The following is a 17,714-nucleotide window of genomic DNA, read 5'->3' on the forward strand; positions in this document are numbered from 1 at the left end:
AAGCTGTCTATAAAGTTTTCGATCCTATAAGAATTTTTACAGTACGTATGGTGCTACTTTACCGCACTAGTGCGATAATTAGGACATTACGTAACTATGTCGAAAATTTAAAGGGCCATATGTACTGTAAAACGTTGTACGATATGTACGATGGTACACCATGATTTAATTCATTCCTAATGTAATCAATGCACAATTTGGGATTATCTAATTATGTATTCCAACCGTTTACCTGATTATTCTGTAATACGAAGGATTGTATACATGAATACACTTGTTTGACGTTATCTATCGGGTTTTATTTCTTTGTAATAAACAAAAACAATACACTGGCTGGAGCGTGTACACTGTGGCTTCCTTTCATACGCTTTTAGTCAAAATGCTGTTGAATTAGTTTGCCCTTATCTCAATCTATATGAAAGCTGCGGACTCATATTTATGACCCCCGACGCAAAAACAGGGGTGTTATATGTTTGACGCCAATGTCTGTCTGTCTGTCATCGTAGCTCTCAAGCGGTTTTTTTAGGTGAAAGTAAGTTTCCTTAGCTTTGTTTGATAAAAATCGATCCAGTAGTTTGAAAAGTATCATTTCTTTTCCAAAATGAGGCATGGCATGGAAATTTTTGGCATAATGCGTAGGGGTTATTAAAATTGTTTAATTAAATAGTTGTCACTGTGACAAGGTATTTTTATACTAATCAAATTCATCGGCCGCACCTACGGGGATAGGTGTCTTGTAGTAGCTATAAAAAAGCAATTAAATTAAAAATAATACAATTAAACATATTTTACCTACTTACGATATCTACACGTGTCACGTTATCGTGTGGAGTTATGCAATTTGCGCTAGCATAAAAGACAAAGTGGCACGCCTACTGACAAAACATCGCATCACATCTTAAGTCCCCGGCAAGCTTGGCCGAATTGCACCTTCCCATACAAACGTAGTTCCGCTATCATTTTAAAACTACGTGTTGGATTGTAATGAAACTTTGCACATACAATGACATGAGGTATATCTAGGTCTGTAATTAGTTTATATAGCTCCAGGTAATAAAACAAACTAAATAGAGCAAAAACAAGTTTTGTATGAAAAACTTAAATTCGCTGTTTCTTTTTATCTGAAGCTACATAAACTCATTACAGACAGATATACCGTAAGAACAAAGTTTCAGAGCAATCTAGCAAGTCGTTTTAAAATGAGAGCGGAACTACGTCTGTATTGAGAACCGAGCTAGCCGGGAACCCTTAACTCCTATGGTAAAAGGCGGGTTACAATAGATGTAGCTCGTCTCGTGTGATGCGGAAGGGTCTTGGATTTTCCCCAGGCTACCATCCCCCCACACAGTCCTACCGCTCTAATTGCCCTAGATGCAATAGAGCCCAAGTCAGGTTCAAAAAAAAAGCGCCACGCACGGCTGTGGGGTTATAGTTGGTCAAGCAAATCTTGTCAGTAGAAAAAGGCGGCAAATTTAAAAAAATAGGCGCAAAGGGATATTGTCCCATAGAAAATTTGAATATGGCGCCTTTTTCTACTGACAAGATTTGCTTGACCAGCTATAATTGGTATCATTATTAACGCCAGTAGCAAAACCTTTTTTAGGGTTCCGTACCCAAAAATTTCAACTGTCTAGACAGTTGAAATTTTCACAGATTTCTCTTGCCGCTATAACAACAAATACTGAGAATAGAATAAAATAAATATTTAAGTGGGGCTCCCATACAACCAACGTGATTTTTTGCCGTTTTTTGCGTAATGGTACGGAGCCCTTGGTGCGCGAGTCCGACTCGCACTTGGACGGTTTTTTATTGTTACATTATAGGTATACGAGTTGAGGCTCGAGTTCAGCTTGTACCAGGTTAAAATTGGGCTATTATCATTGTAATAGGTAGATTGTAAAACAAAAAAACAGTTACAAAAAAAACCTTTATTTTAAAGTAAATTTCAGTACCCATGCATTGGAAGACTTGACCACAGCTTTATTCGGCAACTCTATCAAAGCTCGCCCTTCTTTTATGGTCCACTGAAAAAAAAGTACAATAATATCATAATCATTTTATTGGTAAAGGTAATTTACATGTCAGTCTGGGTACAACTTAAAAAAAATACTGGAAATAAAGAATCCTTACATATAGTAAGCGAGATCACATATCAGTTTACAACCAAGAAGATACAAAGTAATAATTTAATTATGTAAATTTAATATTATGAAAGTCAACACTTAATAGAAAGTAATCAAGTAATTTTTACAATTATAATTCCTTGGTCATTATGAACTCGTCATAATTGTAGAACGGGCGCTCAATAAGCCATCTTTTTAGGCGGTGCTTAAAGCTGCTTACATTAGGAGCCGCATTTATATTTTTTGGCCGATGGTTATATACCTTAAGGCCCGTCACAAGAGTCAGTTTCGAGGACTTGGCTAGTCTGCGGCTGATAATAGAAACGAGCTTATCTGCATTTCGAGTATTGCGGACCATGTACCATGCCATTTGTTCTATACGTGTTAATATTTTCACGCACATACACTGCTATTTGCATAATTACAATTGCAGGTAACGTAAGTATGCCTAACTCTTTAAACAGATGTTTAGCTGGTGTATCAATTGGTACTCGTGCAAGGATTCTGATGGCACGTTTTTGTAGGCGAAAAACCCTTTCCCACTCGGCACAGCGACCCCAGAGTTCAGCCCCATATTGCAAGAGAGAGTGGATGGTAGCGAAGTGAGTGGGCAACCTCTGGAGTGACTGTCCTAGCTACTCAGCTTAGAGCGTAGCAGGCACTAGCTATTCTGTTGCACATCTTGTATCAATCAACTAACAATAGTAGGTACGTGTAGATAGCATTTATGTAGAATATGAGACCTATATGTTAAAGTACGTATCATCAGTGAGTCATGGATGTTTTCTATGTATTTAAGTATTTGTATAGGTATTATATATATCGTCTGAGTACCCACAACACAAGCCTTCTTGAGCTTACCGTGGGACTTAGCCAGTTTGTGTAAGAATGTCCCAATAATATTTATTTATTTATTATTTTATTTATTATTGTGTACGTTAGTGCCACCAATCCGCCGCTTAGTTCTCAAGATATCGGACCATAGTGGTCGGACCGGGATGCTGGCCCAATCACATCACTCTTAACAAGATTTGGTTAATGAACAAATTAATTTTTTTGGTGCTGTTTATTACACTTAAGATTGGCCCAATATAAGAAAAAATTACACGTCATATTTCCTTAGATCGCCCCATGGTGATCATTCGTGATTTTTTCAGACACCCTTACTTCGTATGACGTGATAAATGGACGCCCCCTTATTAACCGGTTTTTCCATACAATCAAAAACCGGTTTACATTCCCTAATTCTAATCAAACATACCTGTATTTTAATATCCGGGTTACCCAACAACTCAATATTATAATTTCCACTATGTAGCGTCATCGTTATATCCTTAACCACCAGCACGCTCTCTTGCGGCCATTTCAACACTATCGCATATATAGCTGTCAAACTATCAGTCATTACAGGTATCGATGTGGGTGACTGTGCATTGTATTCGGCTCTGTGGCAAGTGTACCAGACGTCGGTATTGGCGGAATCGTTCTGGTGAAGCCAGGGCGAGGAGGCATAGATGGCTTCGCCGTTGATGTCGAGCCAGGCGCCTAGGGACAGGAGCCGTTCTTGGTAGATTGGGGCGATTGTGCCTTCTTTAGTGGGGCCGACGTTGATTAGGGCGTTACCTGAAATATTGCACGTATTAGTGGATTATTTAATAATAATAATAAGTAGGGCAGCTTGTGGCGAGCTGTTGGGGAGTGACGACCCCACGGGCCCGAGTGCTCCAGAGAGGCGGTCAGGGTCTCTGTCTCCGGCGTGTCTTCGACGGTCGGAGTGGACCCCAAGGGGACCCGCAGGACTCTCAGCTCTGGCTTGCCTTCATTAGCCGTCCAGAGGGGAGTCGTAAGAGCTATATGCTCTAGGGGTGGAAGTGAAAGATGCATAAGACGCGAGTTGGCACAGTGGCTGCTAACAGCCACTGGGTAGAAAGCGGCGCACACCTCTCGACACCCCTGAACCGCTCACACCGGTGTTGCTCCTGGTCGTCTTCACGATAGCAGTTTCAGGGGCCCATCTAGTCAGCGGCAAGTCACCACCTGCCTCGATAACGTGTTTTAACATTGTTATGGCAGGTGTCCGGAGTTCTTTACAATAGCCCAGTCTCATTGTCCACCCAAACTTCAATCCATAGCCCGGTATACTGTTCACTTCTTCTGCAATAGTCCCAATGCCTGCTGCGACCGGTTCATGGGTGTCTATTGTTGCGCCTGTGAACGGGTTCCAGCAGGCGTTCTACATGACATTAATTAAATAAAAGCTCTCCAAGGGGCCTCTACGTGTTGGATCTATATCCCCACGCAAGCCTATCAAAAGACCGGGATTTATAGGCCCGTGATATCCAAGGAGATACAAATAATAATAATAAAATGATTTATTGTGCACACTACATGAAAAAAGATACAGAAATTGAGAAAAGATATAAATTGGTAGGTAACAACAGGCGGACTTATCGCTAAACAGCGATCTCTTCCAGGGAACCTTCAGATAGAGAGATGGTGAACGAAGCGGTAGTTATCGGGTGGTGCAAAATAAAGAAAACAATAAAAACATAATATAATACATATACCATACTACACATATATAGTTAAATTAGACTACATGTATTACTATATACAAATATATATATATTTAATTAAATTGCCTATGAAGCCGTTGGGTAGGGCATTTTCTCGTGTTAGTATATTTTAACTTATAATATCTTCAGTTACTACTGTTCCGTCTAATCAGCTGAGTAGTATTGGATACTAGAGGCACATTACATATGAGAGTGCATAAGTGAGGACAAAAAACATTGGTTAAGTTTTTTAAGTTTAAATGCTGCGTTGTTGGTGACATATTATAAAGGCCAGGCCAAATAATTCTTATGGTGTTGAAAGAAAATGAGGCCGTTTGTCAGTCAACAGACCTTTTTTTATCTACGTTATGGGTAATTAATTCAAGTATGTTTAAAACCCAGAACCTCGTTTACGCAGCTGAAGGCAGATAGTGGAAGCCGCTCGACCCCAATTTCAAAGAAAAACCGCAAGTCGATGTACAGGTTAGCCGTTTGGCACACGTATACTAGAGGTAAAACAAAAATTTTGATCCGCAGTTCCTAAAAAAATGACTATGACTATCTTCTACTCTCTAGAACGTTAATTGGTGACATAACTAAATAATTTATTTGTATAGTATATATATAAATCTCTCCTACTTTTCATAACTTTTATGTAACTACTTCTACTGCATTTCTGTGTCCTCGTACGTCTTGCTGATGAGTAATGTTTGTACGTGGAATGAATCTGCACGTCGCTTGCCAGATAAAATCTGGGGGTTATAATAGGGTATGAGTAATAGTACATTATTGTCGAGGCTCGGAAGTAGCTACTTGCTGGCTGAGGATTCGTTTTAAACGGACGACCTTGGGAGTCCGTTTAATTGAATCCGAAGCCAGCAAGTAGCCTTCCAGCCGAGTCATATATAGTGCTTTTCTCAAAAATGGCGCAATAAATACAAATATAATAGAAATATTTTACAGAAGCAACGTTCTTATGTATATATTTTCACAGAAAAAAGTAATAAGATTTGCTTTGCCGCCGTTTTATTTTTTAAATTAAAAATAGAAGTGTATTTTTCTGCTGAAAATACGCCAACCTATTTGAGACACCTAAATAGTCGCGGTACCAACATTATAATTATAAGTATTGATCATCTGTTTGGCTGTTTAATGGACCTATGCCTGCATTTGATATGGCCACTTCAACTTTTAAAAAGTTTGGAACTCGACAAATAATGGAATTTGTATGCAACATTGCAGTCCCGAAATCGAGACTGCAATGTTTTTAAATTTTTAATTTTTTGACTGACCATAAACAACGCACTTCGCGACCTATTTTTTAACCGGCAACGTCGACTGCCGTCCATTTTTGAGAAAATGTTTTTTACTACTGTGTTCAAGACAAATAACTGTCGAACGCTGAACTTTACACTGTCAACAATTGAGTCGTGGGATAACGTAAGGGACGGAAAGTGCTAACTTTGATAACTGCCCTCTGTTAACCTAAACCTACCTCCGCAACTGACGGACGACACGACCTGGTACAACAAGTCGTCGAAGCTGAGCACGTCGCTCAGTTTAACGTTCCTCCGGTAGCCCCACGACCTAGAGTCCACCGTGAACGCGTTCTCCCATTTGTGGGCCAAGAGTTTACCTATAAATACAAACTGGTTAGTGAATTTCTTATTGTAGGCATCTTTATCTTATCACTTGAGGGCATAGGGCACACTTAGGCAAATATCAAATTTAGAGCCTATATTGTTTCCACGTTGATTTTGGGACCCCGGCACACACTTCGCAAATCGCCAAAACTAACAAAAAGCAAGTTCAAAGAAAAATCAAATTGACCGCTTTTCTGAAATATTTAAAAACGCAGCGTAAGTCGAGAAGAGTAGGGACATAGTTATCTCGAGTTAGGTAAATACTTGTACCTATCTGTCTCAACCAGCGGCGGCTGGTGATTCTATATTATGGGTGTTCACTATCACAGTAAAAAACTACACATTCAATTAACCGACACAAAATACGGTCATTGAACTCTCTTATAGAATTTCGCTATTACGAATATCTTGACGACCGATAGACGCTAACTGCAGTTCATTTTACAAATGGATTCTAGGTTGTGAATGTTGTTTTAAAATTTTATGGAAATATGTGCTAAATTGTTAACACATCGGTTTCGGTCCAAGCAAACTCACCGCACAGCCGTCGCCCGGCCCGCCCGCGCCCGCTCCAAACAAGACATATGTACTTAGGTAGGTAACACGATAAACTAAAACACCTAGTTACTTTTATCACAGCGACATAACACAACCACGGTGTTTTTGCATATTGATCTTATTTAATGACATATAAGTTTTTGTTTTTGACGAACATTGTTACGAAAGTTCAAGGTTTTCCTTTTATATTGAACTCGAGTCGATTTTGTAAACTTTTTTCACATTCTCCCGTTAAATTCATTCATTTTAAATACCTCACAACAAACAAATTATGTGCACTTACTGCTTAAACTCTTGGTTAATTATTTATAATAAAAAAATGCCAAAATTCCATTCACGCGCGTACTTTAAAATTGACTACTAACTAAGGTCTGTTTACAAACAAGTGACAATATGGCGCGTACAATGCGCGCGCATTCGACGAGAGGGCGCAAGGTCAAACGGGCTACGGAGCGCCGCTCCAATTTTACCTCTTTCTTCATAGAAAATCTTCTGTTTCACGTGCGGAACTGTAGCGAAACTTCTCTTTCGCTCTCATTGAATTTCCTATTGATTTTATGTACTAAATCTTTTTCATAGGAGCGCAATCCAAAGCGCTCCGCTTCGCGCGTTACCTATGATTCCTATGAAATTATAGGAGTAGGCCGAGTAGTATAGGCCGTCTATAAACTTATAATGAATAAAGGTAATTATTTAATTGGTATTTTACTTTTGTACGATAGATCTTAAAGAGTAATATATTAATTAGGCACTATAATTTCATTATGATTATTTATGGGAGTGCACTGCACAAGCGCTCCTTAGAGGAAGCCGCGCCTGGTCTCAACAAAGTAAATAGTTTTCCTATGTAAGAACGCTGTTTGTCCAGGCGCGGATCCAGCCCTCAAAAAAGGTTGTGGTCACAGCCACCCGAAAACCGAAAATCGGCCAAGTGCGACTCTAAGTTCGCTCATAAAGCAATTATGAGTCATGAATGACTTGAATTTGATTACCTATTTCCTTTTTCCTGCGCATCAGGACTTTGGCTTTGAATTAATTCAGAGCTGATTTCGTTGAATTAAATAGTCAGTTTTGATTAAATTCCAAATCAATTTCAATCAATCTTTTTTTTTGTTTCCTATACTAGCCACAGCTAGTAAGCCAATAGGGACACTAAACTGGGCGGTGTCTTGACTGTGTCTCGGAAATTGTAGTGTGACCAGCAAGTGACATGCACCAGGCGAGACTTAATTTACAACTACTGAACCGATTTGATGAAATTTCGGCTACTTCAAATGATATCAAATTAAATTAAACGCTAGTATACATTTTACATTAAATAACTTTATTAACAGTTAGATGCTAAACCGAACCGCATTCTACTCTACTTTGAAATGAATCTTAAATGTAGGTATACGAATTTGGTAAGCAATTATGTTTGCTGTAAATTATTTCTCATTTTGAGTAATTTGAAAATAGGATGTTGAATTTTATCTTTAAAAAGTTATTACCATGTTTTGCACCAATCATAGAGGTATGATTGGCGGGTAGTCAGGTATTTTTTTTCATAACAAAACTTCTAAGATCTTCATAAATATCCTTTGACATCCATCAAGTTATTATACGTACATGAACTAAAAATAGATAATTAGGTTAATTTTTTTTACTTAAATAGAAATTAAAGATAATGATCATGACTGATGATTAGTAATATAACTACTCCTTTTTAACCAATATAATACAGACAAGTTGGTTTAAGTAGGAACTTTAAAAAAAATATAGGATTTTTTTATGTAAATAGGTATAGTGCTACAACACTATACCTATTTACATTCCTATAAAATTTTATTATTAATTTGTTTTGTTATTGTAACGCGTCTTATAATAAACAGCAATTCTCTCAAATCTTAAATCTAGTAATTATTGCAAAAATAAATACTACGTGCAAAAATTAATCAGTGGTCTGCTTCATACATATTTATTTGCAATGATTCAGTTTTGCACCACTCTCTTTGTTTACAATAATTTTTTGCAAAAAAATATTTGAGCCAATCTGTTATATACTTATGTATACAGGGAGTCATTCGTATCGAGATTATGAAAAAGTAAGAATTTTACATTTTAGCCTTTTGCGTAAGTAAATAAATGAATAAATATTATAGGACATTCTTACACAGATTGACTAAGTCCCACGGTAAGCCCAAGGAGGCTAAGTAAAAAATCATAAATGATAGACAGCTAATTTGTGGACTACTTAGTTGTCAGAGCTTTTCATAATCTATAAGTTGCATTAAAAGCAATTAAGTCATGTTAGACTATAATCAATATATATCTATTTATTACATTTATTACTAAGTTTTGACTCAGTTTTACACCTTTACCTACTTTCCAAAGTCAAATTTGAATAGGCTTAAGAACTTAAGATAAGAAATATTTTATGTTTATACCGTATTTTTATTAGTTAATTAGTACATTTCTAAATAAACGAATGTGCTATACTTCCAATAAAGTGTACGAACATTTTACGTGACAGCTGTTCCATACAAAAATGAACTGTCATAGGCATCATCATTGGACGCGCGAGGTAACGAGGTATAACTGTGGGAGCACCCAAACGTAAGTTTGATTTTGCTATTTAAGTATATACTTAAATTACAAATTCAAGTTTACGTTTCTTTTTTGCGAAAACGTTGATTATTTGATCAATATCTAGGTTCGTATCTTTATGTATATTCAGGAGAGCTAGCCCGGATAACCTTTCCTCTGCCATTGAGGCCCGCAACCAAGATTTTACTCTGCGAAGAGTAGAAAAAGATCTCTCTGCGGTAGCAACGCTAACCGGGAGAGTTGCTAATATTTGTAAAAACATTTTGATGTTAGGGTACAAATCTTAAATAAATAAGTAAGTATAGAGTACTCCATATACCAGTTTCCTTACTTAATATATAGTATGGTAAAGTTTGAAAATTACTAATAATACATACGTATTATGAATCATTTTTAAACTCCCTTCAACCTAATACTTAGTAAACGTAGTTACGCTTAGCTGACTTATTTCCCTATAGTATGAGGTATTTCATTACTACTCAATCGACCACTAAATATGTAGGTAAATTATTTTATATTTGACTAGGTACATAAAGAATCTACCCAATTAAAATTTTTAAATCTAAATGTTCAGTCGAGATAGCATGATATGCCCCATAAATATATACCTATTGCACAGCTACGTGAGTAGTTGTAGGATTTAATTTTCAAGATATTTACTTAGTCATTGACTAGAAGACGCCAAAAAACCCCCTCAAGAAAACAAATCACACACAACACGAAATATCATAGGTACAAATAATAAATCGATAAACAATGTAGGTAATGAATATCTTATTGGATAATTTGTAACTTTGTTTTATTATAAAGTAATATACATAGAGTAGCTTACTTACACGTCGAGAAACAATCAGAGCGATAAATTGCTCTGATTGTTTAGGTAAACCCTGGCCGAAATGACCAAAAAACAAAGTTAAAATAAAGTTACAAATGATATATAGAGTAGGGCATTGCATTAGAGCGGTAAAATAGCAATAATTTCATTAAAATAACTTACCCATGTCGAAACAACAATCACACTATCACAGCTATTTTACCCTGACTGACATTAACAAAAAACTTTTCAAGAATGGCGGCTTGCCTCGGAACTTTTGGCATTTTGGCGGGAATCTACATGTGCATGCATACAACTCAATACACTCTTGCTTTTAAATTAGTAGATCTGTCTATTGTCTATGGTCTGCGCGAGTGCGCGCTTCCAACCAGTAGTCATCTCTTTTTTTCTAATACATATTCATGCGCCAAAAAGAAACAGATAATATGTTGTAAAAATGTGACAAAAAGTATCACCATTTTTGTCTATGGCTCTTTGCTGCGTTCCGAATCACGCACGATTCATTGTTTTTATTTTTTATTTTATGAAGGCCTATCGATCTCAATATACCGTGAAAGTGTAAAAAAGGTTGTGGGCATGCCCATCTTGCCCACAACGCTGGATCCGCGCCTGTGTTTGTCAACCTCGATTTCATATCAGATCTTATATCTTTTATCATATTGAGGTTAATATCATGATATCATATTAACCTCAATATGTTAAGATCTGACATGAAATCGAGTTTGACAAACAGGCGTTCTTGAGGTTAATATCGTGATATCATTATCATATCAACCTCAATATGTTATATGATCTGATATGAAATCGAGGTTGACAAACAGTTCAGCGTTCTTACGAGGTTAATATCATGATCATATCAACCTCAATATGTTATAAGATCTGATATGAAATCGAGGTTGACAAACAGCGTTCTTACACAGGTTCGAAATCAACAGATTGAGGTTAATACATATTAACCTCTTTCCACGACCAATAGACCAAGGTATAGAAAAGCCCCCGCTTGCTCCTCACGCCATACCCACACCTCTTTCCTTTCCATAATCTCTGAATCCTGAGAGATCGCACGAGGACTATTTAAAGTTACTATACCTGGATTATATCTGTTAGAATACACTGATTTACTTTCACGATTTTTACTCATTATTATTCACAACGACGGGATTTAATCGCGTAAAATAATAAAAATAATCATTATAAAAATCTCATGTTTGCCATAGCAGCCATCTATCGTTAGTGACAATCTTATCAACAACCGGACTGTCACTGTACAGCCAAGCTAGGAACTCCTGCGAATGCCAGTAACGGTCGTAGGCCTCCCAGTCTCCATCGTCCCAGAGAACTGAGGGGTGGTAGTCGTTGGCCAGTTGTTTCAAGTCCGGCCATAGATAATATCTAATCTAAAAAGGACTAACCTGGATTATATCTATCAGCATAATTATAAAAATCTCCGTGGTTGCCATAGCAGCCGATCCCCCATCTATCATTAGTCACAATCTCATCAGAAACCGGACTGTCATTGTACATCCAAGCTAGGAACTCCTGCGAATGCCAGTAACGGTCGTAGGTCTCCCAGTCCCCATCGACCCAGAGAACTGAGGGGTGGTAATCGTTGATCAGCTGTTTTAAGTCTGGCCATAGTTTGTTGATAACGTAAGTCCGTGTAGTGAAGTTAGTTTCCCTGTCTTCTATGTAGATAGGGTTGTACCACTCGTAGAGGGAGTGGTAGACGCCGAACTTTATTCCTGCATACGTAAGAAAGGAACCTTTTGATAACCATTATACATTTTTTTATGTTATTAAAAGACGGTAGTCCCACCATCGTAGCCGTAAAGCAATGTTAACCAAACTGTGTCAACCAAAAAAATAATTACGCGCAATGATTAATACACTAAATAGGTATGATATCCATTTAGTATTCTTGTAATACAGGATGTTTTTAGGGTTCCGTAGCCAAATGGCAAAAAACGGAACCCTTATAGATTCGTCATGTCTGTCTGTCTGTCTGTCCGTCCGTATGTCACAGCCACTTTTTTCCGTAACTATAAGAACTATACTGTTGAAACTTGGTAAGTAGATGTATTCTGTGAACCGCATTAAGATTTTCACACAAAAATAGAAAATAAATTTTGGGAGTCGCTATACTTAGAACTGAAACTCAAATTTTTTTTCATCAAACCCATACGTGTGGGGTATCTATGGGTAGGTCTTCAAAAATGATATTGAGGTTTCTAATGTAATTTTTTTCTAAACTGAATAGTTTGCGCGAGAGACACTTCCAAAGTGGTAAAATGTAAAATAAGAGAATGATAAAACTAAAAAATATATATGATGTACATTACCATGCAAACTTCCAGCGAAAATTGGTTTGAACGAGATCTAGTAAGTAGTTTTTTTTAATACATTTATAACCGCAATTTACCTTTCACTCACGTTTCACATAAAAAATACATTGTTTAAATTGTGTAATGTACGGAACCCTCGGTGCGCGAGTCCGACTCGCACTTGGCCGGTTTTTTTAATCTGTGAATATGTTGGTCATACTGAAAGCTAAGTTATGCTATTGTACCGCCCAAAGTGTATTGTATTGTATTTATTTATTGCATTTACATTACAGGTTTTACAAGTACTTAAGAGTATAGGTAGGTACACAAATGACACGTAAAACCCTGATGGGCGCAGCAATGTCACCTACATTAGGTAAACAATACTAATCGTTTGGAGCATAATGAAACAGATAATTCTTTTTTGTGATTTTGGTGTTGGTAAGGTACCATAAAAGTTCTTCAGGATGCCTAATATATTCACCTCGCAACGTAGGTACGGCTATTGGTCCCAACCCATCGATGGTCCATCGATTTTGTTTTTTGTTCTTTTCTTTTCTTCTGTCATCGGCTTTCTTAGCCATAATCAGATTGAATGTACTATAACTTTTTTTTTTCGATGTGGTAGTCCATTAACCACCATTCCTTCTGTGTGAAGAGAGGGGATGGGTTATTCTCTCTGGTCTGGTCCATCGATTTAGCAAACTTACCTGCATCGCGCACGCTTGCCGCTAAGTCGCCGACCAAATCGCGATGTGGGCCGACGTCGACAGCGTTCCAGCTGAATGAGCGCTTGGACGGGAACAGCGTGAAGCCCTCGTGGTGTTTGGTTGTAAGGACTATATACCTGTATAACATTTCAATCAAACAATACAGGAGCAGCCTTAGTGCAAACTGCTCAAATCACTTGTGAGTCCGACGCCACGATGCACGCCCCGCCGAACACTCCGCTTAGAGCGTTCACTTAGGCCTTACACTAAGTAAAAAATGTTGATGGAGTCACCATTGCCCTATCCAGCAATGGTGACTCCATCAACAATTCTTATCCAGATTATGAAATGCCCTAATGTGGCGCGCAAAACCAAACTTTGTCTTGAAGATGCGGCCGCATGATGCGCAATGGAGTCCAGTCGAGTTGCAGGTGTAAGTGTAGGAGGGCTTATATATGTGACATTTTCAACTAAAAGGTACCACATTGTCGCTTGTTAATAAGGTGGATTTATAATTGAAGCTATATGGAAATAGCGCCTTACTGACAAGCAACAATAAGTACCCTTTTGGTTGAAAATGGCACATATAAGGACATTGGACTTTTTAAATATTATAGGATTAAATGAAACAAAGAGAATCCACAGGAAAAAATGAATAAAAAAGTATAATAACATTTACAGTTCTATCGGAGTTCACAACAATGCATTATTATTGTGCCATGCAAGTTAGCCTCATTAATTAATTTAATTTAATTTAATTTAAGATGTGTAATTTAATTTAACTTGATCATTGTATTCAATCAATTTTTAAAATTTTAATTTAATTATTTATTTTAATTCTATTTTAATTGTAATTTTATAATTTAAACAATGCTGTAATTTTAATTTTAATATTTTATATTTGATATGTAAATTGTGATATATGGATTCCGAATTGTCCAAAATAAATGAATTTTATTTTTATTTATTTTTTATTATGTAGTTCCCACTTTGGCCCATGTCGGCTAGATTAAAAATGTGATGATATGAAAAGCGAGAACGAAAGTTTGAAAGTTATCAATAAGGGAGATTTAAAATAATTACATTGTAGAAATGTGCTTAAAGGATTCAGAAATTAGGGCATTTTCTTTACATGTCTGTAAGGGTATTTTAGGTGTAAGGTTCTTACTTGGCTCCGGCTTTAGCAAACAGGGCAGCCCACTCTTCCGGGTCAAAGAGCTCAGCGGTGAACATCGGAGCAAACTCCTGGTAAGTAAAGTTTGGCGGGTAGTTCTTCTCCATGAAGTTTGTATACCTCACATATTTCCCTGCAAAAGACAGATAATCAGGTAGAAGTCAATACTTTTGAAACATTTTTTTAATAAAGTATAATATTTTTAAGCTAGGCATGGCAGATTAATAATGAACTTCACCAAACTAAAAAAAATAGAAAAAAGTTTTCTTAACTCACCTTGCCAATGATTCCAAAACCATTCAGAACCAAAACTCGGGACAGAAAATACACCCCAATGCAGGAAAATACCTATCTTGGCCTCATCGTACCACTGGGGCAGAGGTCGAGTATCTAAATCATCCCAGTCAGGACTGTAACGTCGTCGCGACACATCGAAGTTTTCCACATTGAAGTAATTTTCATTACGAATTTCTGCACTTATAAGAGGGAGCAGAAAAAACAGCAACACACTTTTCATATTGAATAACTTCTTAGCATTACTCGTTATAATATTAATATAGAACACAATTATCTTTACCGTTAGTTGTTATCACGTTGCAAGGTCCAAACAACTTTTCGAGTTTTCGCAACGGCCGGCCGGTACGATACGACCGGGTCCAACCAAAACCAAACCTTTTTATAGTGATTATTATGACATTTATGACAAGTGCTGCCAACTTGGATTTAAAATGTCAAAATTGGTAGGATCCTCTAGATGGGCTTACTTAACGCGTGCGTCCGTGAGGGACAGAACCACAGATTAATGACAGAACATACGCAAAGCATCAAAATGATTGGTCGGGTTACTTGTCTGTTTCTGTCATGAATCTAGTATTATGGTACGGATTGGGTATGATGAGTGGTGGGGGAACTGACAGAACGGAATAGTCTAATGTATCTTTCAGTAGGAGCATCAGAGAAAGCGCTATTATTGTTTGTCCTTGTCACAGTCTAACTTTTTAGGGTTTCGTACCTCAAAAGGAAAAAACGGAACCCTTATAGGATCACTCGTGTGTCTGTCTGTCCGTCTGTCACAGCCTATTTTCTCCAGAACTGCTGGACCAATTAAGTTGAAATTTGGTATACATATGTAAGTTTGTGACCCAACGACGGACATGTAACATAAACAAATAAATTTTAAACACGGGGGCCACTTTTGGGGGGCAAATAAGAAAATTAAAAAATAAAGTTTTTCAAACTATATCGTGTTACATATCAAATGAAAGAGCTCATTGTGAGAATTTTAAATATTTTTTTTTGTAAATTTAGAATAAACAGTTTAGAAGTTATTCAAGAAAATAGGCAAAAAATGACCATTCCCCCTTTATCTCCGAAACTACTGGGTCTAAAATTTTGAAAAAAATACACAAAATAGATCTTTACTTATAGATCACAGGAAAACCTACTAGAAATGTGCAGTCAAGCGTGAGTCGGACTTAATTACTTAGTTTTTGATCCGACCCCTAACATTTCACTCACGTTTCACATAAAAAATACATTGTTTAAATTGTGTAATGTACGGAACCCTTGGAACGCGAGTCCGACTCGCACTTGGCCGGTTTTTTTATTCCCCACCGTAAATTTAGTATGGTTTTATGGAGCGACATGTTCACCTCGGTGACAAGCTCTTAAATAAAGAGAAAAAAAAATAGTATGGTTTATGGGGGAACAAATAACACGACCAATCAACAAGAATTTGCGCAACGCATTGCCTGTGTTCTGTCCCTCAGGCCCAATAAGAGCGTGAAAGAGATATCGCTTTCTCGCTCTTACTTATGGGTGCGTCCCACACGCAACGCTTTTTAAGCTCTCGTGCGAATGGAGACTCATGGTCGCACACTATAAGAGAGCTCATCTATAGGATCTTACCACCTATGTGTATTATAATTTAAAAAGAAATATGTAGAGTTGCCAGTTACCAAAAGGCCTCTGCAGACCTTGCAACAAAAGGTATACAATTTTCTAATAAAAATGACAGGAATCGGGGCGGGGCGGTGCGTGGCCGTTCTGTATGATCATAGAAAATCACCTTCATAGAAAATTATAATAAAATAATGGTACATGTAGCTGACTCCTCCTGCATAGAAATTTGTTTGCAGGGGCCGGGGGGGTCATTTATCTCCTCAGCTTACTGTACGGAAGAGTGGGTCACAGTGAATCACTTTTTTTAAGAGCTGTAGTTGCGACATTTTTAACTTCAAATTGTATCGTTTTCTTAATCTAAGCCTAATCAATCAATCTAACTCCTTATTAAGAAAAAAGCTGTAAGGAAGGCTAGAAATAAAAAAAGATGAAATTTATATAAAAGTGGAGAATGATTCACTGTTACCCATCATACCGATGTGTGGGTAACAGTGGATCGCCGTCCGATTAAACGAAACGATAAGAGCTGCTGCATTGTTTGAGCATTTATCCATTAAAATATATTAAGTTTTATGACATATGTGCAAAATTTGGATGAAAATTTTGTAGTGTGCCGTGTGCCATGATTTTTAATCTTATTTTTTTCATACTGGTTACATATTGAATAACAGGGATTTTGCTCTTTGTGTGGAGATTTAGGTATATTAGTTTTGTGCTTCTAGTATCATGATTTTTTTTTCATAATTTTTTTTTTTAATTTTCATGCCCGATTTTTCTTTGAACTACCATGAGTACCATGGCCCAATTTTATATGATCAACTCTTCCCCCATTGATGGTTGTTGTAAAAAAATCACTCAAAAATGTATTAGTATGGTTTATGCTTAAAATAAGGCAATCAATCGATTTTTCATACATTAAAACCATATTTACAATAATGAAAGAACTTTTAATCACAAGCCATAAAGAAAGCGATTCTTTTGAAAACCATGTAAAAAACCGGCCAAGTGCGAGTCGGACTCGCGCACCGAGGGTGTCGTACTTTTTAGTATTTGTTATTATAGCGGCAACAGAAATACATCATCTGTGAAAATTTTAACTGTCTAGCTATCACCGTTTATGAGATACAGCCTGGTGACAGACAGACGGACAGCGGAGTCTTAGTAATAGGGTCCCGTTTTTACCCTTTGGGTACGGAACCCTAAAAATAGCTGTACAACTGCGTGGTAGCGGTAGGCGATGCTCATCACTGCGAATGTTTGTTCTGAAGGTGAGATGGTATCTAGTTATAGTTAGGCAAACGGAGGGG

The 17,714-nt window shown here is 37.2% G+C and overlaps 1 protein-coding gene across 1 annotated transcript in view; it reads right to left on the reverse strand.

Moving 5' to 3' along the window:
- The window catches only part of LOC134742473 (tissue alpha-L-fucosidase), a 27,253-nt gene extending 12,101 nt beyond the window's left edge, over positions 1-15,152 (reverse strand). The window contains exons 1-7 of the mRNA XM_063675668.1: positions 14,782-15,152; positions 14,500-14,638; positions 13,332-13,468; positions 11,713-12,042; positions 6,174-6,314; positions 3,385-3,746; positions 1,929-2,024 (exon numbers count right to left, since the gene is read on the reverse strand). Of these exons, the coding sequence (XP_063531738.1) occupies positions 1,929-2,024; positions 3,385-3,746; positions 6,174-6,314; positions 11,713-12,042; positions 13,332-13,468; positions 14,500-14,638; positions 14,782-15,022 (1,446 nt within the window). The 5' untranslated portion in view covers positions 15,023-15,152. The remainder of the gene's footprint in view (positions 1-1,928; positions 2,025-3,384; positions 3,747-6,173; positions 6,315-11,712; positions 12,043-13,331; positions 13,469-14,499; positions 14,639-14,781) is intronic.
- Positions 15,153-17,714: the final 2,562 nt, after the last annotated feature.

The sequence above is a fragment of the Cydia strobilella genome, chromosome 6, assembly GCF_947568885.1.
Source record: "Cydia strobilella chromosome 6, ilCydStro3.1, whole genome shotgun sequence".
NCBI lineage: Eukaryota > Metazoa > Arthropoda > Insecta > Lepidoptera > Tortricidae > Cydia > Cydia strobilella.